The 23631-nt window shown below is 40.0% G+C and overlaps 1 protein-coding gene across 5 annotated transcripts in view; it reads left to right on the forward strand.

Annotated features, from left to right (window-relative positions):
* The window catches only part of ZDHHC20 (zinc finger DHHC-type palmitoyltransferase 20), a 78378-nt gene that overhangs the window by 32964 nt on the left and 21783 nt on the right, over positions 1-23631 (forward strand). For all 5 annotated transcript variants that reach the window (XM_060194720.1, XM_060194721.1, XM_060194718.1 and 2 more), the window contains 5 exons: positions 184-287; positions 4160-4280; positions 12411-12480; positions 15413-15445; positions 16008-16128. In XM_060194720.1, coding sequence (XP_060050703.1) covers positions 184-287; positions 4160-4280; positions 12411-12480; positions 15413-15445; positions 16008-16128 — 449 coding nt within the window. The remainder of the gene's footprint in view (positions 1-183; positions 288-4159; positions 4281-12410; positions 12481-15412; positions 15446-16007; positions 16129-23631) is intronic.

The following is a 23631-nucleotide window of genomic DNA, read 5'->3' on the forward strand; positions in this document are numbered from 1 at the left end:
GCGATATTTTTTTATGTCTGTATTATTGCTTCATGCTAAGTAAAGAGTGTGTATATTTGATGTTTTCAGTATATCTTAACTTTTATTGGATTAATCATCTTGACCCTAAATACTGTTTTATTGTAATGCTTTTTCCAGCTTTTACCTACACTGAACCAAATATTTTTTGTTTTTATTTACCAGGAAAGGCCGTTGTTTACCTTGTGGCTTTCCATGTGTTTTTTGTTATGTTTGTATGGTCCTATTGGATGACAATTTTCACATCTCCTGCCTCCCCTTCCAAAGAGGTAAAATTAATATTGGTTAATTACCAAGTGCTGTAACTAATTATTAAATTGTTTTCTCTATGTAACCTTTGTTAAAACTTTATGACATAATGCATTTACCCCCACCCCTAAAAATGCTATTATTGGAAATCAGGCGGTAGCGCAGCAGATTAAGCACAGGTGGCACAGCAGATTAAGCGCAGGTGGCACAAAGCGCAAGGACTGGCGTAATTATCCAGGTTCAAGCCCCTGGCTCCCCAGCTGCAGAGCAGTGGCTTCCCAAGCAGTGAAGTAGGTCTGCAGGTGTCTATCTTTCTCTCCCCCTCTTTGCCTTCCCCTCCTCACTCCATTTCTCTCTGTCCTGTCTAACGACAACATCAACAACAATAACTACAACATTAAAATAAAAAAAGAACAAGGGCAACAAAAGGAAAAGTAAATAATAAACAATTTTAAAAAAGAAAGTAGATTCGATTTTTAGAAACCTTTTAAAATATTTACTCGTACTTGAACAAATGTGCTACAATTAGATAAAGGATTTTGATTGTGGCCACAATTTGTCTAGACCATTGCTTATTAAATCTTAAAAAAATTTTTTTTTATTTTCCCTTTTGTTGCCCTTGTTTTTTATTGTTGTAGTTATTATTGTTGTTATTGATGTTGTTCTTGTTAGGACAGAGAGAAATGGAGAGAGGAGGGGAAGACAGAGAGGGGGACAGAAAGACACCTGCAGACCTGCTTCACGGCCTGTGAAGCGCCTCCCCTGCAGGTGGGAAGCCAGGGCTCCAGTGGGATCCTTACGCCGGTCCTTGCGTTTCACGCCATGCGCACTTAACGCACTGCAATACCACCCGACTCCCTTGCTTATTACATCTTAATATGGCCTGCTTCTAGTTGGAGATTCCACTTGGAAAATAATATATAAATATTTATGCAGAGTAAGCTTACCCTCCCCCCACCTGGTCTCACACATGAACAGTTCATCATTCCCAAGTTAACTTTTCATTCAGAGAGAGGCAGAGGAGAAACACCACAGTTCCAGAGTTTCCTCTGGTGCTTTGGTATCTGGGCCATGTATGTGATAAGTCAGGTACCTTATCCCGCTATCTCTTTGGCCCAGTATAGAGCACAACCAGTATTTCTTTCTTGCTTTGATGTAGGTGACTTGAATTCTTCTTTCACCTAAAACTGAGTGTAGCTAGATGGTTAAGATTATATTCTAGAGGGAGTTGGGCGGTAGCACAGCAGGTTAAGTGCACGTGTACCAAAGCGCAAGGACTGGCATAAGGACCTTGGTTTGAGTCTCCGGCTCCCCACTTGCAGGAGAGTCGCTTCACAATCGGTGAAGCAGGTCTGCAGGTGTCTATCTTTCTCTCCCCCTCTCTGTCTTCCCCTTCTCTCTACACTTCTGTCTGTCCTATCCAACAGTGACATCAAGAACAACAATAACTACAACAACAACAAAACCAACAAGGGCAATAAAAGGGAATAAATAAATATTGAAAAGAAATTTTTTTAAAAATTATATTCTAGGGCGATAGCATAATAGTTATGCAAAGAGACTCTCGTGCCTAAGGCTCCAAAGGCCCAGGTTCAGTCCCCTGCACCACCATATGCCAGAGCTGAGCAGTGCTCTTGTAAAAAATAAAAAAATAGGGAATCAGAAGGTAGCACAGCGGGTTAAGCGCACATGGTGTGAAGTGCAAGGACCCACTTAAGGATCCCAGTTCAAGCCCCTGGCTCCCCACCTGCATGAGAGTCCATTCACAAGCAGTGAAGCAGGTCTGCAGGTCTCTTTCTCTCCCCCTCTGTCTTCCCCTCCTTTCTCCATTTCTTTCTGTCTAACAACGACGACATCAACAACAACAATAACTACAACAATAATAAAAAACAAGGGCAAAACAAACAAACAACAAAAAAAACAAGGGCAACAAAAGGGAAAATAAATAAATTATAAAATTTTTTTAAACATGTTCAGCGGAGAAGCCAGACCTTCTACCTTCTGCAACCCACAATGACCCTGGGTCCATGCTCCTAGAGGAATAGAGAATGGGAAAGCTATCAGGGGAAGGGGTGGGATATGGAGAATGGGTGGTGGGAATTGTGTGTAATTGTACCCCTCCTACCCTATGGTTTTGTTAATTAATACTTCCTTAAATAAAAAAAAAATTTTTTTAAACAGTGGTCCAGGAGGTGGTGCAGTGCAGAAAGCATAGGACTCTCAAGCATGAGGTCCTGAGTTAATTCCCCGGCAGCACATGTACCAGGGTGATGCCTGGTTCTTTCTCTCTCCTCCTGTGTTTCACATTAGTAAATAAAATCTTTTAAAAATAAATAAATAAATAAATAAACAAGATTATATTCTTAGCATTTTGTCATCTGATTTTCATTTTTTACTTGTGCATGTTACCTGTTGTCTGTAGATAGGAACCAGGGGTTTAAACACAGGCCTTTGCACATGGCAACACGTGTGCTCAACTGGGTTCGATACCGCCTAGCCTTGAGACTTAATTTTATTTAATTAATTAGTAGTAGTAATGATGATTGGAAACATGGTGTGTATAAAACTAAATTTCATTATTATGAGATGAAAAAGAAAAGAAATGATGAGTAATACTTTAAGAAATAGTTCAACATAGAAGTTAAGAACTCAGACTCTGGGGCCACACTGCCCCAGTCCCTTTTGCCACTTACCAGCCGTATGACATTGGAGATTTTTTCCTGCTGTCTGCACCTTATCTCCCTTTGTAAAATGAGGATGACAGTAATATGTCCCATAAGAGATATTGAAAAGTTTGATGAAAAGAGTACTACTTACAGTTGATGTAACTAATGATATATGTGGAATGATTAGAAGAATGCTAGCACATAAAAGTGCCATAGTTTTTTGTTTGTTTGTTTTTTCCTTTTTGGTGGTGGTTCTTAGTATGTCACATCCGTTTAACATCCAGGAGATGGCTCAATGGCTAAAGCACTGGATTCTCAACCATTTAGCATTCACTCGGGGTCCTTGTAAACCTTTATACAGCTCTATCCCTCCTGTTTCCCTTTACTGTGAGTTTGGCCTGTATCTCTGGCGTGCTCTGTCTTTTTGTAATAAAACCTTCCCTTTGGTATCATAATTGTCTGCCTGTCTGTCGTCACTGTATTAAATTGTCAGGTTTTGACAACTGGTTTTCTCTGTCATGCTTTCCACTATGTGCCTCTCCCCACTTTATAGCATATGACAGGCTTTTAGTAACTTTTTAATGGAATTAACTAGTAAACTGTCAGCCAGCTAAACCAAGCTGCAGTATTTCTCTCACTTCCTCAGCAGTCTGTTGCCCACCAGTTACAAAATCAACACCAAACTCACTTGCCTGGCACATGCAGGTCTATGCTTATTGTGAGGAAGAAATGAAACTTCCTCTGTCAAGAACAAAAGTGTAGTTATATCTCATACATCTCATACATGTTCTTTGCCATCATAACTATGGAGGGCAGCTGCTTTTTATTTTTATGTATATATTTACTCACTTACTTGATAGGACAGAAAGAAATGGACAGGAAAGAGGGAGAGAGAAAGAGACACCTGCAGCCTTGCCCCACCACTCATGAAACTTCCCCCCATACACACACACACCATGCAGGTGGGGAGTGGGGACTTGAACTCAGGTCCGGTCCTTGCATACTATATTTGTTCAGCTGAGTGCACCACCACCCAGTACTGCAGTAACTTTTTATTCTATCAAAGGTCTTGCTAAAATCTATTTAATTAGCTTGTTAAAGTAATCTGAAAGCAAATTTTGCCTTTATAGGAAGTATTGTTTTTGTCATCTATTCTGCATGGAATTTTGTTTTTCTGAGTGTGATAATGAACATGGGACTTTAATAATGCTAAGTTCTTTTTGTAGTTCTACTTGTCTCAATCTGAAAAGGAACGTTATGAAAAAGAAAGCAGCCAAGAACAACAGCAAGACATTTTGAGAAGAGCAGCAAGAGAATTACCTATCTACACCACATCTGCTTCACGTGGTAAGAAAAGCAAATCCTAAACTTCCCAAGACTCTTTAAAATATCGTCATTTCCGGGAGCTGGGCGGTAGCATAGTGGGTTAAGTGCACATGGCGTAAAGCGCAAGGACAGGTGTAAAGATCCTGGTTCGAGCCCCTGGCTCCCCACCTGCAGGGAAGTTGCTTCACAGGCAGTGAAGCAGGTCTGCAGGTGTCTATCTTTCTCTCCCCCTGTCTTTCCCTCTTCTTTCCATTTCTGTCTGTCCTATCCAACAATGACAACAACAGTAATAACAATAACTACAACAACAATTTTTAAAAAAGGCAACAAAAGGGAAAGTAAATATAAAAATAAATTTTAAAAATATCGTTATTTCCGCCAAGATGTATCTACCTGACTGAACTACTAAGTGATTATCATACTTACAACAAATAGTATCTGCATGAACATAGTTCTGATTCCTCTGTGGCATTTTCAGATACACATGAGAACTTGCATTTATCCTTACATTGATATTGAGGTCTAACTTTAATATGAGTTTCTTTTCTCTCAATGCTCTTTTCTTTCTCAGTTCAACCTTCATAACTAAGTAATTCCACTGTTAATTTTCTTTTTCCACCAGGGTTATCACTGGGGCTCAGTGCCTACACAGTTCCACTATTTCTGGTGACCCCCCCTCTTTTTTCCCCCTCTTTTTTTTTAATAGAGAGAGAGGAGGGACACTTGCAGTGCTGTTTTACCACTCTTGAAAATGGGGAGTGGAGGAAAAAAAAAAAGAAAATGGGAAGTGGTGGGGAGACGTCCTAGGTTCAATACCCTGCACTACCAGAAGCCAGTGCCTTGGTTAAAAAAAAGGGGCCGGGGGTGGGGTGGGAGTCGGGCGGTCACGCAGCAGGTTAAGCACACCTGGTGCAAAGCACAAGGACTGGCATAAGGATCCAGTTTCGAGCCCCTGGCTCCCCACCTGCAGGGGAGTCGCTTCACAAGTGGTGAAGCAGGTCTGCAGGTGTCTTATCTTTCTCTTCCCCTCTCTGTCTTCCCCTCCTCTCTCCATTTCTCTCTGTCCTGTCCAACAAGGATGACAACAATAATTACAACAATAAAACAACAAGGGCAACAAAAGGGAATAAATAAATATTTTAAAAGAGGGGTAGGGGAATGTTGGTGGCACACTTGGTTAAGCTCACATATCACCATTGCAAGGGTCTGGGTTCAAACCCCTGCTCACCACCTGTAGGGAGGATGTTTTATGAGCATCCTCTGTCTCTTCCTGTCTTCCTCTCTGTCTCCTCTTCCCTCTCAATTTCTCTATCTTATCAAATAAAAATAAAGTAGAAAGAAAAGAAAAAAAAAAAAAAAAGGCCACCAGGAGCTGTGGATTCCTAGTGCCAGCACAGCCCCAGCAACAACCCTATAGCAATTAAAAAAAAAAAAAGTAATCATTAAAGAAGTAGGGTCTCTGCCTTAATTTCTGGGGGAATGTAGGTGCCTTTTTTTTTTTTTAGTGAAAAAAAAACCCTCTTTGAAAAGACAGATGTCCCAATCACAGTGGTCAGCCTCACTTGGTAGTGTTCTCTGATATTTTTCTTTTTTTTTTTTAAGATTTTATTTATTCATGAGAAATGATAGGAGAGAGAGAAAGAACTAGACATCACTCTGGAACATGTGCTGCTGGGGATTGAACTTGGGACCTCATGCTTGAGAGTCCAAAGCCTTATCCACTGTGCCACCTCCTGGACCATTTCTCTAATATTTTCCCACCAGTTTCAAAATCTGTTTTTTCATTCAGTGAAGCTGAGTCCGATCTATTTCTCCAATTATAAGAGTTTTAAATAATACTCCTTTCTGTTTTCACAAATGTCCTATTCTTTTTACTTTTTATTTTTATTTATTTTTTTTTTTTACCAGAGCACTGTTCAGCTCTGGCTTATGGTGGTAGATTGAACCTGGGACTTCAAAGCCTCAGGCATGAGAATCTGTTTGCATAACCATTATGCTATCTACCCTCCACCCCTCTTTTTACTTTTTTTTAAATTGTTAAGACCAAACACTACTTAAACTGGGCTGAGGAGATAATGGTTCTGCAAAAGACTTTTATGCCTCAGCTCTGAGGTTCCAGGTTCAGTTCCCACCACCATAAGCCAGAGCTGAGTAATGCTCTGCTCTCACTCTCGCCCTCTCTCTCTTTCTTCTCCTCCTCCTCCTTTTTCCTCTCTCCTATTAGGATGGATGGATGGATGGATGGATGGATAGATGGATGGATGGATGAAAATGGGGGTTGGGAGTTGAACGCAGATCTTCACGCACGGTAATTTGTGTGTGCTGCTGGGTGAGCTGCCAGCTGACCAGTTTGCCATTACTCTTAGCAGACCGTCATTTGGCAATTCAGATTTGAATGTTATCTGTGAATATTTTTTTTAAATAATTGCATACTTTTTAAAAAAGATTTTATTTATTTATGAGAAAGATAGGAGGAGAGAGAAAGAACCAGAAATCACTCTGGCACATGTGCTGCCCGGGATCGAACTCAGGACCTCAAGCTTGAGTCCAAAGCTTTACCACTGCGCCACCTCCCGGACCACTGTGAATATTTTTTATTCTTATATTTTTGGTCCTCACCAAGGCTTCACTGCTTCAGGATGACTTTCAAATAGAAACAAAGAGCCAGAGAGATCACAGTGAGATCACAGCACCAAAGCTTCCTTCTATGTGGTGGGGGTCAGGCTCCAACCTTGGTCGTAACACAACAGTGTAGTGTACTATTTCACCAAGTGAGCTATCTCACCAGTCCAGGGAGTCATTTTTAAAACCAAAGAATGTACTAGCTCAGGGGAAGAAACTTGCTCAGGGCTTTAGAGCTAATATGCACAGTCGGAATGAGTCAGGAGTGTCTAGTCCCAGAGTCACTGGTTTTCTCACTGTCCTCTTTCCTCACTGGTTTTCTCACTGTCCTGTCCTTCCATAGAGATTTGTTGCTTCACCTGCAACTTTTCACAGTGTCAGGGCCTTGTGAGTGGTCATACTGGTCATTTAAATACAGAAAGGTATCTTCAGTTACGTACTATCCATCTCATTAATTCATGTAAGCATGAGATCACAGTAACAGCTAACATTTACTTCAAACATTTTACACCTTTGAATGCATTTAAACTTCACAGTCACCTGTGAGATGGACACTGCTGCCTACATTTTATAGATGAAGAGACTGAGATATGGAGAGTGGTGAAGTGACTTGGTCAGGTGGACAGATAATTACTGGAACATGTAGGGATTGAAGTCTAGGTATTCTTGACTATAGACCCCACTGCATTTTCAGCTCCTAGGGCACATAGCAGGGCTTTTATCTTTGGTTACATTAGGATTTTGACTTAAAAATATTTGGGCCTGGTCGCTGGTGCAGCTAGTAAAGGACACATGTTATCATGTGCGAAAACCTGGGTTTCAGTTCCCATTCCTTACCTGCTGGGGTGGGGAGCTTCATAAATGGTAGAGCAGGCTGCCTTTGCTCTCTCTCCCTCTCCTGACCTCTCCCTCTCCCTATTTCTGTCTCTATAATTTTTTAAAAACAAAAAACCAAAGGCCTCTGGGAACAGTGCAAATACTGAGCCCCAGTGATAGCAACCCTGATAGCAATTAAAAAATCTAAAGTTTGTGCAAGTTTTTAGCAGATATTTGACTAGTTGTTAAAATTCTCATGCATTTAATTGTGTCCTTTTGTCTACATAATATGTTACCATATAAAATGAAGGCAGGGGAGTCAGGCGGTAGTGCAGTGGGTTAAGTGCAGGTGGTAAAAAGCGCAAGGACCAGTGTAAGGATCCCGGTTCGAGCGCCTGGCTCCCCACCGGCAGGGGAGTCGCTTCACAGGCGGTGAAGCAGGTCTGCAGGTGTCTCTCTTTCTCGCCCCCCTCAGTCTTCCCCTCCTCTCTTCCTATCTTCCTATCTTTCTCTCTGTCCTATCTAACAACTACACCAATAAAACAACAAGGGCAACAAAAGGGAATAAATAAATAAATAAATAAATATTAAAAAATGAAGGCAGTTTCAGGTTTCAGAATTTCAGGTCAGACTGAGCTTCTCTACTTTATACTCAGCCTCGGTCAGTCAGGAATTTTAGCCAAGGTTCCTTGTTGTTAAAATTTGGAAGGCTCATCTACAAATTTAATGCTATCCCCATCAAGATCCCAAGCACATTTTTTAGGAGAATAGAAAAAATGCTACAAATGTTTATCTGGAACCAGAAAAGACCTAGAATTGCCAAAACAATCTTGAAAAAAAAGAACAGAACCGGAGGCATCACACTCCCAGATCTCAAACTATATTATAGGGCCACTGTCATCAAAACTGCTTGGTACTGGAACATGAACAGACACACTTACCAGTGGAATAGAACTGAGAGCCCAGAAATGAGCCCCCACACCTATGGACATCTAATCTTTGACAAAGGGGCTCAGACTATTAAATGGGGAAACCAGAGTCTCTTCAACAAATGGTGTTGGAAACAATGGGTTGAAACATGCAGAAGAATGAACCTGAATCACTGTATTTCACCAAATACAAAAGTAAATTCCAAGTGGATCAAGGACTTGGATGTTAGACCAGAAACTATCAGATACTTAGAGGAAAATATTGGCAGAACTCTTTTCCGCATAAATTTTAAAGACATTTTCAATTAAACGAATCCAATTACAAAGAAGACTAAAGCAAGTATAAACCTATGGGACTACATCAAATTAAAAAGCTTCTTCACAGCAAAAGAAACCACTATCCAAACCAAGAGACCCCTCACAGAATGGGAGAAGATCTTTACATGCCATACATCAGACAAGAGTTTAATAACCAACATATATAAAGAGATTGCCAGACTCAACAAGACAACAAATAACCCCATCCAAAAATGGGGGGAGGACATGGACAGAATATTCACCACAGAAGAGATCCAAAAGGCTGAGAAACACATGAAAAAATGCTCCAAGTCTCTGATTGTCAGAGAAATGCAAATAAAGACAACAATGAGATATCACTTCACTCCTGTGAGAATGTCATACATCAGAAAAGGTAACAGCAGCAAATGCTGGAGAGGGTGTGGGGTCAAAGGAACCCTCCTGCACTGCTGGTGGGAATGTCAACTGGTCCAACCTCTGTGGAGAACAGTCTGGAGAACTCTCAGAAGGCTAGAAATGGACCTACCCTATGACCCTGCAATTCCCCTCCTGGGGATATATCCTAAGGAACCCAACACATCCATCCAGAAAGATCTGTGTACACATATGTTCTTGGCAGCACAATTTGTAATAGCCAAAACCTGGAAGCAACCCAGGTGTCCAACAACAGATGAGTGGCTGAGCAAGTTGTGGTATATCTACACAATGGAATACTACTCAGCTGTAAAAAATGGTGACTTCACCGTTTTCAGCCAATCTTGGATGGACCTTGAAAAAATCATGTTGAGTGAAATAAGTCAGAAACAGAAGGATGAATATGGGATGATCTCACTCTCAGGCCGAAGTTGAAAAACAAGACCAGAAAAGAAAACACAAGTCGAACCTGAAATGGAATTGGAGTATTACACCAAAGTAAAAGACTCTGGGGTGGGTGGGTGGGTGGGGAGAATACAGGTCCATGAAAAATGATGAATGAAATAGTGGGGGTTGTATTGTTAAATGGGAATCTGGGGAATGTTATGCATGTTCAAACTATTGTATTTACTGTTGAATGTAAAGCATTAATTCCCCAATAAAGAAATAAATTATTAAAAAAAAAAATTCGGAAGGCTCTAGCTGGCTGGGCTAGCTTCACGGGCGGGTAACAGAGACGCGGAGACAACGGCTGGACAGGGAAGCTGTATTTCTTTATTCAGGAACAACGATTCATAAACTAAACCAAACTAATAACCAAACAGAACTCTGCTGTCTCTTTGCGGCGGTGCAAGCACTCTCTCTTACTCTCGAACTCAGGAACCATCTGAACTCTGGAACTCTCGCGGGGTTTCTTTGGGGCTGGGCCAAGCAGGCCCGCGAAACTAACTGGACTGATCCAATTCTCTTGGCGGGGGAGAACTACCCAATGTAAAGCATACAACAGTTCCTGATACATTGCCCCATTAAAAGGCCAGGAGTGGAATGTGTGCTGAATGAATCTGTTCCTGCTGTTATCCAAAATGGCTTTTTCTGTACTTATTATTTTTTTAAAATATATACTTGAAAATATTTTTCTGTTTCTCATTCCTTTGGTAATTTTTTCCATTGAAGAGTCAACTTTATATTTTATTCAAGATTTCTATAATGAGACTAATGAGGATCTTATATATTTCAGAAGATTTAGTTTTAACCTGTGCTATCATCTTTTGACAATTGGTACTGCCTATGTTTAGAGAAGAGGAAATTGAGGTGCATAGAAAGCAAATTAGGAACAAGCTATTGATAGTAAGAGAGGGAGTGATAGAAAACAGGTAACACCTGAAATATGGAGTGTACACTCCATGAAGGCAGGAATTTGTGTCGAGAACAATACTGGGCACCTGGTAGATGTTCTTTCTGTCTTGAATGAACACATAGATTGGATACCAGTTGCATATGTTAAAGTTTAGTAAGAGGTTTCTTAGAGTTTTGTTTAATGTTATCAATCTTGCAGTTTATCTGGGATAGGAAGAAGAGATAAAGGTTGTATTTTTGTTTTATTTAATGAAGCTATTTTATAATTTCAAAATCAAAATCCCATAAGATGCCTTCAAGTTCAGATACATTATTTTTTGATACACATATAATTTAAATATTTTAATTTGATAAGACAGAGAAATTGACAGCTATGGGGAGAGGGAGAAAGAGAAAGAGACACTTGCAGCACTGCTTTACTGCTCATGAAGCTTCTGCCCTGCTGGTGAGGGACTGGGGACTTGAACTCCGTGTTCTTGCACATGGCAACATGTCTTCTCAATCAAGTGTGCCACTGCCTGGATCTCTCTTCTTGATATTTATTACAGACATTGTGCTTGATTTCTTTTTTTTAAAAATATTTTATTCATGAGAAAGATAGGAGGGGAGAGAGAGAAAAGAGGGAGAGGGGGTCGGGCGGTAGCACAGCGGGTTAAGTGCACGTGGCGCAAAGCACAAGGACTGACGTAAGGATCCCAGTTCAAGCCCTCTGGGTCTCCACCTGCAGGGGAGTCGCTTCGCAGGCAGTGAAGCAGGTCTGCAGATGTCTGTCTTTCTCTCACCCTGTCTATCTTCTCGTCTTCTCTCCAATTTCTCTCTGTCCTATCCAACAATGAATGACATCAACAATAACAATAATAACCACAACAAGGCTACAACAACAAGGGCTACAAAAGGGGGAAAATGGCTTCCAGGAGCGATGGATTCATGGTGTAGGCACTGAGCCTGGAGGCAATATATATAGATATATAGAGATATATAGATATAGATGACATAGATATATAGAGATATGTAAAGAAAAGAGGGAGAAAACCAGACATCACTCTGGTACATGTGCTGCCACGGATTTAACTTGGGACCTCACACTTGAGAATACAGTGCTTTATCAATTGTGCCACCTCCCAGACCACGACATTATGTATAGTAGGGTAGAAACACAATTTAGGACTTAGTACACCTGAGTTCTGTTATTGCTTTTATTTTTTTTGTATATATATATATATATATATATATATATATATATATATATATATATGTATTTTTAAAATTATCTTTGCTTACTGGATAGAGACAGCCAGAAATCCAAAAGGAAGAAGGAGTTTGAGAGGGCAAGGGACAACTACAGCATTGCTTTACCACTTATGAAGCTTTCACCCTACATGTGGGAACTAGGGGCTTGAACCCAGGTTTTTTGTGCACTGTAACATTGCACAGCCCCCTGAGTTCTTTTATTAAACTCTATTAAACTCGTTGTTTGACCTTGTATAAGTCACTTTACTCAGTTTGGAATTATTGTTTATGTACAGGTTCCTGGGAGTCTCTGTAGTCTCTTGAAAATTTAATTTCAGAAGTTCTCCAGTTCATTCTGACAGAATCTTAAAACCAACTGTATGCCTATTTTATAACTGTTTATAAAAGAATTGAAAGCAGATTTGTATAGTTACATTGACTAAACTTGTATATCCCTCAACAACTCCTTTTTACTTCTTCAATGTAGCAATCAGATATTGTGAAAGATGTCAGCTGATTAAGCCTGACCGTGCACATCACTGCTCAGCGTGTGACATGTGAGTCTCACTCATTTGCTTTCACTTAACCCCAGCCCTGGACGTTAATGATGGAACTGATACTTTATAGAACAAAAACACATTATTTATTTGCTATTGTGCAAGACCAGCAAAAATGTTATTATGAGTTAGAACATACTTTGAAGTGATCTTTAATACCGATTCCTATAAGGAAGATGAGTCGGCGAGGTGTGTGAAGTAATGCTGACACCTATCTGGGGTACATGTGGAACTGCACCCCTGTGACACCAGTAACCCTGAAATCAGTTCTCCCTCCTTCAAGTGATACTGAAATTGAAAATCAGTAAGTGTGTAGGGCACTAGCTCCCGCTACCCCCACAGAATTTCTTAATACCTTTATGATTAAAGATGGGCAAGTAAATAATGATCCCTTTCTTGGGAAAGAAGACTTTACTCTTGTATTTAAGACTAGCAATGACAGTTTTCTTGTTTTCATTATTAATGTTGCTAATGAGGACTAGTAGATCACAAAAATGTTTTCAGTTATCATCAGTGACACTGGTTCCTTGAACATTTTGAGAGACTTGATGTCTTTTACACTTGTGAGAAAGTAGTCTATTGGAGGAATTGAATGATTCCTAGTATGGAGATTCTGACCACTCCTAAACTTTAGTTAGACAAACTGTTTAACCTGTTAGATATTAGTTAACTAATTTGCTATATTATTTGACTTTTATCAGTGATCTAATAATATATATATATATGATATAAGCTTATACATATAAGCAAAATTTGGGGATTTTCCCCTGATTTTATTTATTTTTTATTTTAATTTATTATCTTTATTTTTATTGGATATAGACAGCCAGAAATTGAGAGGAATGGGGAGATAGAGAGGGAGAGAGACAGAGTGACACCTGCAGTCCTGCTTCACCACTCGTGAAGCTTTCCCCCTGCAGGTGGGGATCAGGGGCTTGAACCTGGGTCCTTGAGCACTGTGACATATGTGTTCAACCAGTTGTGCCACCATCCTGCCCCCCACCATCCTGCCCCCCAATCTACTGAATATGTGGAGGGAAATAACCTGCAAGCCTATCAGTGTTAATATCTTAACATATTTAATTCTAAAATTTTACTTTTGTGACTTATACATGTTTAAAATAACAAGGATCATTTGTATTTCATTTCCTCTCTGTCAGCTAATTTGTAAGCCAGACATGCCTATTGTACTGAATGCATCGTGTGTGCATATTAAATGTGGTCCAGGGCAGCTGGCTGTATGCTCTATTGAATTTGACATGGAGGGAAAAGAATTATTGTCTCTCCCTTAAGAAAGTAGTTGTAGAGGGAGTCGGGTGGTAGTGCAGCGGGTTATACACACGTGGCGCAAAGCACAAGAACTGGCGTGAGGATCCCAGTTCGAGCCCTAGGCTCCCTACCTGCAGAGGAGTCGCTTCACAAGTGGTGAAGCAAATCTGCAGGTGTCTATCTTTCTCTCCCCCTCTCTATCGTCCCCCCCTCTCCATTTCTCTCTGTCCTATCCAGCAACAACAACATCAGTGACAACAACAATAATAACTACAACAATAAAACAAGGGCAACAAAAGGGAATAAATAAATATTTAAAAAAAGAAGAAGAAAGTAGTTGTAGAAATGGCAGAAATTTTCCCTAAGCTTATGCTTACTGAGTGGTTTTTCTAACATGTATTTATGAATAGAAGATTTTGAGTAAGAAAATAAAATATGGGGGGGGCCCAGAGGTAGATAGCATAATGGTTATGCAAAAAGACTCTCATGCCTGAGGCTTCTAAGTCTCAGGTTCAGTCCCCTGCCCCACCATAAGCCAGAGCTGAGCAGTGCTCTGGTAAAAAATACAAAAAAAAAGGGGGGGGGGCTGTTGGGCGGTAACACAGCAGGTTATGCGCAGGTGGAGCAAAGCAGAAGTGCCGGCTTAGGGATCCCAGTTTGAGCCCCCAGCTCCCCACCTGCAGGGGGGTTGCTTCACAGGTGGTGAAGCAGGTCTACAGGTGTCTGTCTTTCTCTTCCCCTCCTCTCTCTGTTTCTCTCTGTCCTATCCAACAACAGCAACATCAATAACAACAACAATAATAACTACAAGAATTAAAAACAACAAGGGCAACAACAGGGAAAATAAGTAAATATTAAAAAAAAAAAAAAAAGGAAGAAAATATAGGGATCCAGGCAGTGGTGCACCCAGTTAAGTGCACATAGCAGTGAAGCAGGTCTGCAGGTATCTTATCTTTTTTATTATAATTATTTTCTTTATTTATTAGATAGGAACAGTCAGAAATTGAGAGGGGAGGGGGATATAAAGAGGGAGAGAGACAGAGAGACCTGAAGTCTTGCTTCACTGCTCCTGAAGCTTTCCCCCTGCAGGTAGGGACCAGGGGCTTGAACCCAGGTCCTTGTGCACTGTAATAGGCATACTTAACCAGGTATACTACCGTCTGACCCCTGTAGGTATCTGTCTTTCTCTCTCCCTCTCTATCTTCTATCTCCCACTCCTCTATCAATATCTCTTTGTCCTATCCAATAAAATAGAAAAAAAAAATGGCTGCTGGGAGTGGTGGATTTGTAGTGGTGGCACCAAGCCCCAGTGCTAACCCTGGAGGCAAAAGGAAGGAAAGGAAGGAAGGAAGGAAGGAAGGAAGGAAGGAAGGAAGGAAGGAAGGAAGGAAGGAAGGAAGGAATAAATATAGGGACCAGGTGGTTCCACACCTGGTTAAGCACTCACTTTATAGTGTATGAGGACCCAGGTTCAAGCCCCTATTCTCCACCTGCATGGGGGCTGCAGGTATCTATCTCCACCTCCTTTCACATTTTCTCTCTGTTTCTATCCAATAATAAATAAAATATTAAAGAAGAAAAATATATACAGCATATATTCTAATATATAAATTAGATTAAAAAGGTTTCTACATGAATTTTCTTACATTTGTTTGTTTCTTAGATGCATTCTTAAGATGGATCACCACTGTCCCTGGTATGTATAAAAAACAGGAAATGACTTGTAGAGGTGCAGAGAGGGAAGGAATTTAGAGTGATTTACCTCTGTATCCCCAAACTTTGAAGCCTACTCCTCAATGTCGAGACTGATCTAACTACATATATGCAATATATATGTTGATATATTGTATTCTCCCTGACCATACATTTTTATTAAAGCAAATAATTAATACAGTAAGAATTACCATTAAAATACAAATCCCATTTACAATTAAAAATGCAAATTTATTAAGACACTGTTCCCTATTTCCCAAATGACCCATTTGTAAGCAATAATGGTTAAGTTTCATTATCTTTAATACTGGTACAGTAAAAGATGAACCATCTTAGCCATTTCTGAGTTCAGTAGTGTTGAGTATGATCACATTATTGTGCAACCACTGTCTACAGCGTTTTAATCTTATAAAACTGCGACTCTGCTTAAAAAAAAATTGCTCATCTCCCCCTTCCATAGCCCCTGGCTAACACCATTCTGTTTTTGGTTTCTCTGAGCTTTTGACTTATATTGTTTTCACAGTGTTTTTTCTTTATTCTTCTAGGGTGAATAACTGTGTTGGATTTTCTAATTACAAATTTTTCCTGCTGTTTTTACTGTATACCCTATTATATTGCTTTTTTGTGGCTGCAACAGGTTTACAATACTTTATAAAAATCTGGACGGTAAGTCTTTTTTCTACCTTAAAATATTTTAAGAATTTTTAAAATGCCATATTAATGAAGAATTACATAGTTCTTTATTGTAAATAGATATACTTAAATTTTATTAGAATTCATAATGAATCAGAACAAATGGATTTATAATATACCTTCATGAATATTAAATAGGGTATAGTGACTTTTTCTTCTAGAGATCCAAAAATATTCTACCAATAGACATATCAATTTTAGGTGAGTAATTCCTTTTGAATTGATGAAACTTAATTTAATTTTATAATCATTAAAATTAAATCCCTAATCCTGCATGACTAAATCAGCATATAAAATCTGTTTTGTACTCTGATGTTAAATTATTAGTAAAATTAGGGGAGATTGTAGAATTATAGAATAAAATACCTAAGCATAAGTTTGGCCAAAGAGGCAAAAGATGTACATACTAAAAACTATAAGCCATTGATAAAAGAAGTTAAAGAAGGGGTGTTGGGCAGTAGTGTAGCAGGTTAAGCACACGTGGCACAAAGTGCAAGGACCAGCATCAGAATCCCAGTTTGAGCCCCCAGCTTCCCACCTACAGGGGAGTCGCTTCACAAGCGGTAAAGCAGATCTGCAGGTGTCTATCTGTCTCTCCCCTCCTCTCTTCATTTCTCTCTGTCCTATCCAACAACAATGACATCAAGAACAACAATAATAACTACAATAATAAAACAACAAGGGCAACAAAAAGGAAAATAAATATTTAAAAAAATGTTTAAAAGAAGTTAAAGAAGACACAAATAAATTAAAAGATATTCCAGGGGACCAACAGTGGTACAGTTGTTAAACACACATATCACCATGCACAAGGGCCCAGAATTAGAGCCCCTGCTCCCCACCTGCAGCGGGGACAGTTCATAAGTGATAAAGCAGATCTGCAGTTGTCTATCTTTCTCTCTCTCTCTCTGTCTCTGTCTCCCACTCCCCTCTCAATTTCTCTCTGTCTTGTCAAATAAAAATCAAGTAGGCAACAAGGGCAACAAAAGGGAAAATAAATAAATAAATATTAAGATAAAAAAAAAAAATAGGAAGGAGCCATGATTCATAGTACCAGCACCAAGCCCCAGTGATAACCTTGGTGACAAAAAAAAAAAAAAAAGATATTTCATGTCATCTGTTATTTTTTATTTTATAAATAAATTAAATTTTAAAGAAAGTTCAAAGGAATTTTTTCCTCTTTTTTTACCAGAGCACTGCTCAGCTCTAGCTTGTGGTGGTGCTGGGGATTGAACTTGGGACCTTTGTTACCTCAGGCATGAAAGTTTTTTGCATAACTATTATGCTATCTTATCAGCCCTCAGTGGCATTTTTTTTTTTAATTTCTTTACTGGGGAATTAATGTTTTACATTCAACAGTAAATACAATAGTTTGTACATGCATAACATTTCCCAGTTTTCCATACAACAGTACAACCCCCACTAGGTCCTCTGTCATCCTTCTTGGATCTGTATTCTCCCCACCCACTCACCCCAGTCTTTTACTTTGGTGCAATACACCAACTCCAGTTCAGGTTCTACTTGTGTTTTCTCTTCTGATATTGTTTTTCAACTTCTGCCTGAGAGTGAGATCATCCCATATTCATCCTTCTGTTTCTGACTTACTTCACTTAACATGAATTTTTCAAGGTCCATCCAAGATCGGCTGAAAATGGTGAAGTGACCATTTTTTATAGCTAAGTAGTATTCCATTGTATATATAGACCACAATTTGCTCAGCCACTCATCTGTTGTTGGACACCTGGATTGCTTCCAGGTTTTGGCTATTACAAATTGTGCTGCCAAGAACATATGTGTACACAGATTTTTTTGGATGGGTGTGTTTGGTTCCTTAGGATATATCCCAGGAGAGGAATTCCATGGTCATAGGGTAAGTCCATTTCTAGCCTTCTGAGAGTTAGTGGCATTTTTTATAGATATAGAACAATCCTAAAATTTATGCAGCACCAAAAAAAGATTCCGGGTAGCCAAAGCAGTATTAAGAAAGAAGAACAAAGCTGGATGAAATATGCTTTCTGAACTCAAACAGTATTACAAAACCCTCGTGATAAAATTTCATAATATTTGCATTAAAACAGAGATAAAGGTCAAAGGAACGTAATAGAGATTGTAGAAATAAACCCATATAGTCAATGAATTTATCAAAAGGAACCAAGAACAGACATTGAGGAAAGAACAGTTTATTCACTAAGTAATGTTGGGAAAATTGGATGACTATATTTAAAAGAATGAAGTCAGAATGTTTTATGATCTACAGTACAACAAAAGTACTCCGAATAAACTGAGAACTTGAATGTAAGACCTGAAACTATAAAGAAATGAGAATAAATCATAGAAAGTAAGCTCCTTGACTTTGCTACTGACAGCAGTATTTTTGGTTTAACACCCAAACCAAAGAAGGAAAACAAAAAAAATAAACATGAGACTAGAAACTTCTGCACAGAAAAGGAAAAGGCTGAATTGGAGAAAGTTATTTGTCATGGATCTGATATTTAAAATATGTAAAGAATCGGTTCGAGCCCCGGCTCCCCACCTGCAGGGGAGTAGCTTCACAGGCGGTGAAGCAGGTCTGCAGGTGTCTATCTTTCTCTCCCCCTCTCTGTCTTCCCCTCCTCTCTCCATTTCTCTCTGTCCTATCCAACAATGACAACAACAATAATAACTACAACAATAAAACAACAAGGACAACAAAGGGAATAAATAAATAAAATAAATATTAAAAAAAAATTTTTTTTAAATATGTAAAAAATTCAGGCAGCTCAATAGCAAAGATTAAATCTGATTTTTAGTGTGAGTGATTTTTTTTTTTTCAACAAGGATTATTCCTAGGACTTGGTATCTTCACAACTTCACCATTCCCAGCGGCCATTTTTTTAAAGTTTTTTTATTGTCTTTATTTATTTATTTATTGGATAGAGACAGTCAGAAATTGAGAGGAATGGGGAGATAGAAAGGGAAAGAAATGGAGAGATACCTGCAGCCCGGCTTTACCACTCCCCCTGCAGGTAAGGACTGGGGTTTGAACCAGGGTCCTTGTACACTGTAACATGTGCGCTTAACCAGGTGTGACAGGGGCCATTTTCTACAAAGATGGGGGGAGGGGGAGAGAAACACCTGCAGCACTGCTCCTCCCTCCCCTCGTAAAGCTTTGCCCCTGCAAGTGAGGACTGGATGTTTGAAGTCAGATCCTTATACATGGTAAGGTGTGCACTCTACTGAGTAAGCCACCAACTGGCCCCCTGACTTGGCATATTTCCATAGAAGATATGTAGATGGAGGGGCTGGGCATAGGTTAAGCACACAAGGCGCAAAGCGCAAGGACGGGCGTAAGGATCCTGTTTCGAGCCCCAGGCTCCCCATCTGTGGGGGTTGGGGGTGAGGGGGTCACTTCACAAGCGGTAAAGCAGGTCTGCAGGCGTCTTTCTCTCCCCCTCTATTTCTTCCCTTCCTCTCAATTTCTTCTTCACTCTGTTTCTGTCTCTGTCAAATAATAAAATAAAATAAAATGATTTTTTAAAAAAAAAGTTATTTAAAAGAAGATTATGTAGATGGGCAAGGACCCTGATTCAAACCCCTGGTTCCCACCTACATCAGGAAAGCTTCATGAGTGGTGAAGCAGGGCTTCAAGTATCTCTCTCCCTCTCTATCCCTCCTCCCTTCTCAATTTCACTGGGTCTGTATCCAATACAAAATAAATAAATCGGGAGTCGGGCTGTAGTGCAGTGGGTTAAGCGCAGGTGGCGCAAAGCACAAGGACCGGCATAAGGATCCCGGTTCGAACCCCGGCTCCCCACCTGCAGGGGAGTCGCTTCACAAGTGACTCTGTCTTCCCCTCCTCTCTCCATTTCTCTGTCCTATCCAACAACGACAACAACAATAATAACTACAACAATAAAACAACAAGGGCAACAAAAGGGAATACATAAATAAAATAAAATATTTAAAAAAACATTAAAAATAAATAAATAAATCATTACAAAAATGTCTTTTTTTAAAAAAGACATATAGTTAGCAGATGCATGAAAAAGTATTCAACATCACATAGTCATCTGGGAGCTATAAATCAAATCTCCAAAGAGATATCTCACAGTAGTTATTATTTTATCTTTTAGATAAAGGGTGGGGAACACCCAGCCTGCATAGTATATACAACCCAGGAAATTTGGTCTGTCTCTGCCAAGGCAACCAGAACTTAATTAATTGATAATTTCAAAAAAAAAAATTTTTTTATTTGGGGTGGGTTCAGGTGGTGGCATACCTGGTTGAGGGCACATGTTACAATGCCAAAGACCTGGGTCCAAGCCCCTGGTTTAAGCTCCACCTGCAGGGGGAATGCTTTGCGAATGATAAAGCAGTGCTGCAGGTGTCTCTCTTCCTCTCTGCCATCCCCTTCATTCTCAATTTCTGATTGTCTCTACCCAATAAGTAAATAAAGATAATAAAAAATATTTGTTTTATTTGGTAGTACAGAGAAATGTTGAGGAGGAGGAGGGTGGTAGAGAAAGATACCTGCAGCACTGCTTCACTGCTCATGAAGCTTCCGAACCTGCAGGTGTTAAACGGGGGCTTAAACCTGAGGGAGCAAATCAAGAAACATAGCAAGAAAAGACAAGCAAGGTTTCAAAGACAAACTTTTTTATTTGTACTGAAGAACTGAGGTTATAGCCATAGGTTGCAAGGCTGAAGTGGGTCCAGTGGACTCTGTTGGGAGAATATTGGTACTCTGGTGGTGGGTCTGGCATAGTGACATAATGTTGAATAAATATGAGTATGCTTTTTTTAATAAATTCTTTTTATTATTTATTTTTTAACCAGAGCACTGATCAGCTCTGGATTATGGTAGTGCAGGGATTGAACCTGGGACTTTGGAGCTCAGGCATGAGAGTTTCTTTGCGTAACCATTATGCTATCTACCCCCACCCAAGAGTATGCTTCTAAAACATTCATATTCTTTTTTTTCTTTTTTTTATATTTATTTTATTTTATGTATTCCCTTTTGTTGCCCTTGTTTTATTGTTGTAGTTATTATTGTTGTTGTCGTCGTTGTTGGATAGGACAGAGAGAAATAGAGAGAGGAGGGGAAGACAGAGAGGAGGAGAGAAAGATAGATACCTGCAGAAGTCTCTAGGAGAGTAGATCTTAAAGAACTCTTGTCAAGAATGGAACAGTTTGTAATTTGTGTTAATAGCCATTAACAGAGTGTGGTGATCATTTTGCCACATGTATGGAGTCATAATGTATACCTGAAACTAATAGATTATTAATTTGTGTCAGCTAGATCTCAAGAGTGAGTGGTCAAGGTTGACCTCAGTAGGAATGTAAGGTTTGAATAGAGTAGATATGAGTCAGTGGCCATCTGAAAGAAAGGCAGCTCAGACAGAGGAAATAGCCAGAGCCTCCAAAGGCAGCAAAGTGTGGACATCTGGATCAAGCTTGAGTCTCACTGAGAAGGTGGGTGTGGTGGGATCAAGATGAGCAGCAGGGAGGCCAGGGGACAGTCCAGTCTGTGAACCCTATGCTGGAGAGCCTGGGGGAATGGTGCCAGCATTGTGGCTTTCATTCCAAGTGAAATGGCAGTAGAGGAATGACTCGAACTGGCAGGAAGGCAGCACTCGGATGGCTAAGGTGAAACTCACGTGCCACTCAGTGCCGTCCCAGTCAGTGTGGGATCAAGTCACCCACTGTGGTTCCAGCACACTGTCCCACTGAGCCTGGTATGGAGTCAGCTGTCCCGTGGAGGCCTGTGTAAAGGACACAGTGGTGGAGATCAAGGTGTACATTTCTCAGAATGTTCCCCCACTTGTAGAGGAGGCATAACCATAGCCCAGGGAACCCCGAGATTGTACAACAGAGATGGTAAATAATGGCATTGTTTTAGAAAATACTAATCAGGGTTTTAATAAGATGCTTGCATTTAAAAAAAATTCTCCTTAGGTCTGTTTTTTTTATAATGTATGTATTTAAGCTGCCCCTGAAATGAGCTCAAAGAACGAAATGTTCTGCCTGGCTTTTCCTGTTGTGTCTTTTGAGAATTTGTCAAAGGTGGCCTTGAGAGAGCAGCAACTTGGGATTCCTCCTAACACTTATGCAATTTATGTTCAGGGGGGTTTGTATGCAAATTGGTTTCTTACTACATTGTCTCTATTCACACAAGCTTTGCCGCAGGAAATCTACAGAGAGTTGTCCAAAGGTAAAACATAATGCTGTGGTATTCTTGTCATCTAGCTTTTATGACTTTTTTTTTTTTTTTTTTTTTTTTTTACCAGAGCACTGCTCAGCTCTGGTTTATGGTGGTGCGGGGGGGGGGGGATTGAACCTGAGACTTTGGAGCCTTGGACTTGAGAGTCTCTTTGCATAACCATTATGCTATCTACCTCCCTGCCCCCAAAGCTTTTGTGACATTTATAACAAATGCTTATAATGCTTGTTTGCTGTACAAACTGGGGAAGTAGAAGAATCACTGGGCGTGTCTAAAAAGTATTGTGGGGGCCACAGTCATCTCACCATTTAGGGTTCAGGCCTTGCCATATGTATAGTCCTGGTTCAAGACCCAATGCTCCATGGGAGGTACTATGGCATTGGAGAGAGTTCCAGTTCTCCTGTGTCTCTCCCTCTCTCTTTTGTCTCAATCTGAATGAAAAGAGCCCAGCATGTGTGAAGGTCTGACTCCACCAAAAAAAAGGGGGGGGTTCTCATAATCTCATGTTAGCCTACAAGTAATGTTAAATCAAGTTGGTTCACCTTCTGTTTTACTGGACTGATTATTTGCCCTGTAAGGTTTTAAGAGGTAATACTTCAAAGTGGCTTTCTTCTCTTAAAGTGATAAGAATGTCTTCTAGGTTATGATCTAGGCTCTATTAAACAAAGAAGCTGTTTTTATTTATTTTTGTTGTTGGTGTTGTTGTTCACTAAAACCTTGTGGCTTCATCTACCAAAAAAATTTTTTTTTAATTTTTTTATTGGATAGAGACATCTAGAAATCAAGAGGGAAGGGGAAGAGAGAGACACCTGTATCCCTGCTTCACCATTCATGAAGCTTTTCCCCCTGCAGGTGGGGACTGGGGGATCGAACCCCGGTCCTTGCACAATGTAACATGTGCGTTCATCAGGTACATCACCACCAAGCCCCCCAAAAAGTTGTTTATTATCTAAAAGAATGTTGTAGTTATTATTGTTGTTATTGATGTTGTTGTTGAAGGAAAGAGAAATGGAGAGAGGAGGGGAAGACAGAGGGGGAGAGAAAGATAGACACCTGCAGACCTGCTTCACTGCTTGTGAAGTGACTCCCCTGCAGGTGGGGAGCCAGTGCTTGCGCTTTGCACCATGAGCGCTTAACCCGTTACCCTACCGCCTGACTTCCTTACCTAAAAGAATGTAGGAGTAGATGAAGGATAGAGAAGGGAGGAATCTAAGGAGTTGAAGGCATGGACAAGCTTGCAGTGGTATTCCAAAGAAGAGACTGAAGAACAAAAGCAT

This window comes from Erinaceus europaeus, chromosome 7, assembly GCF_950295315.1.
Source record: "Erinaceus europaeus chromosome 7, mEriEur2.1, whole genome shotgun sequence".
NCBI lineage: Eukaryota > Metazoa > Chordata > Mammalia > Eulipotyphla > Erinaceidae > Erinaceus > Erinaceus europaeus.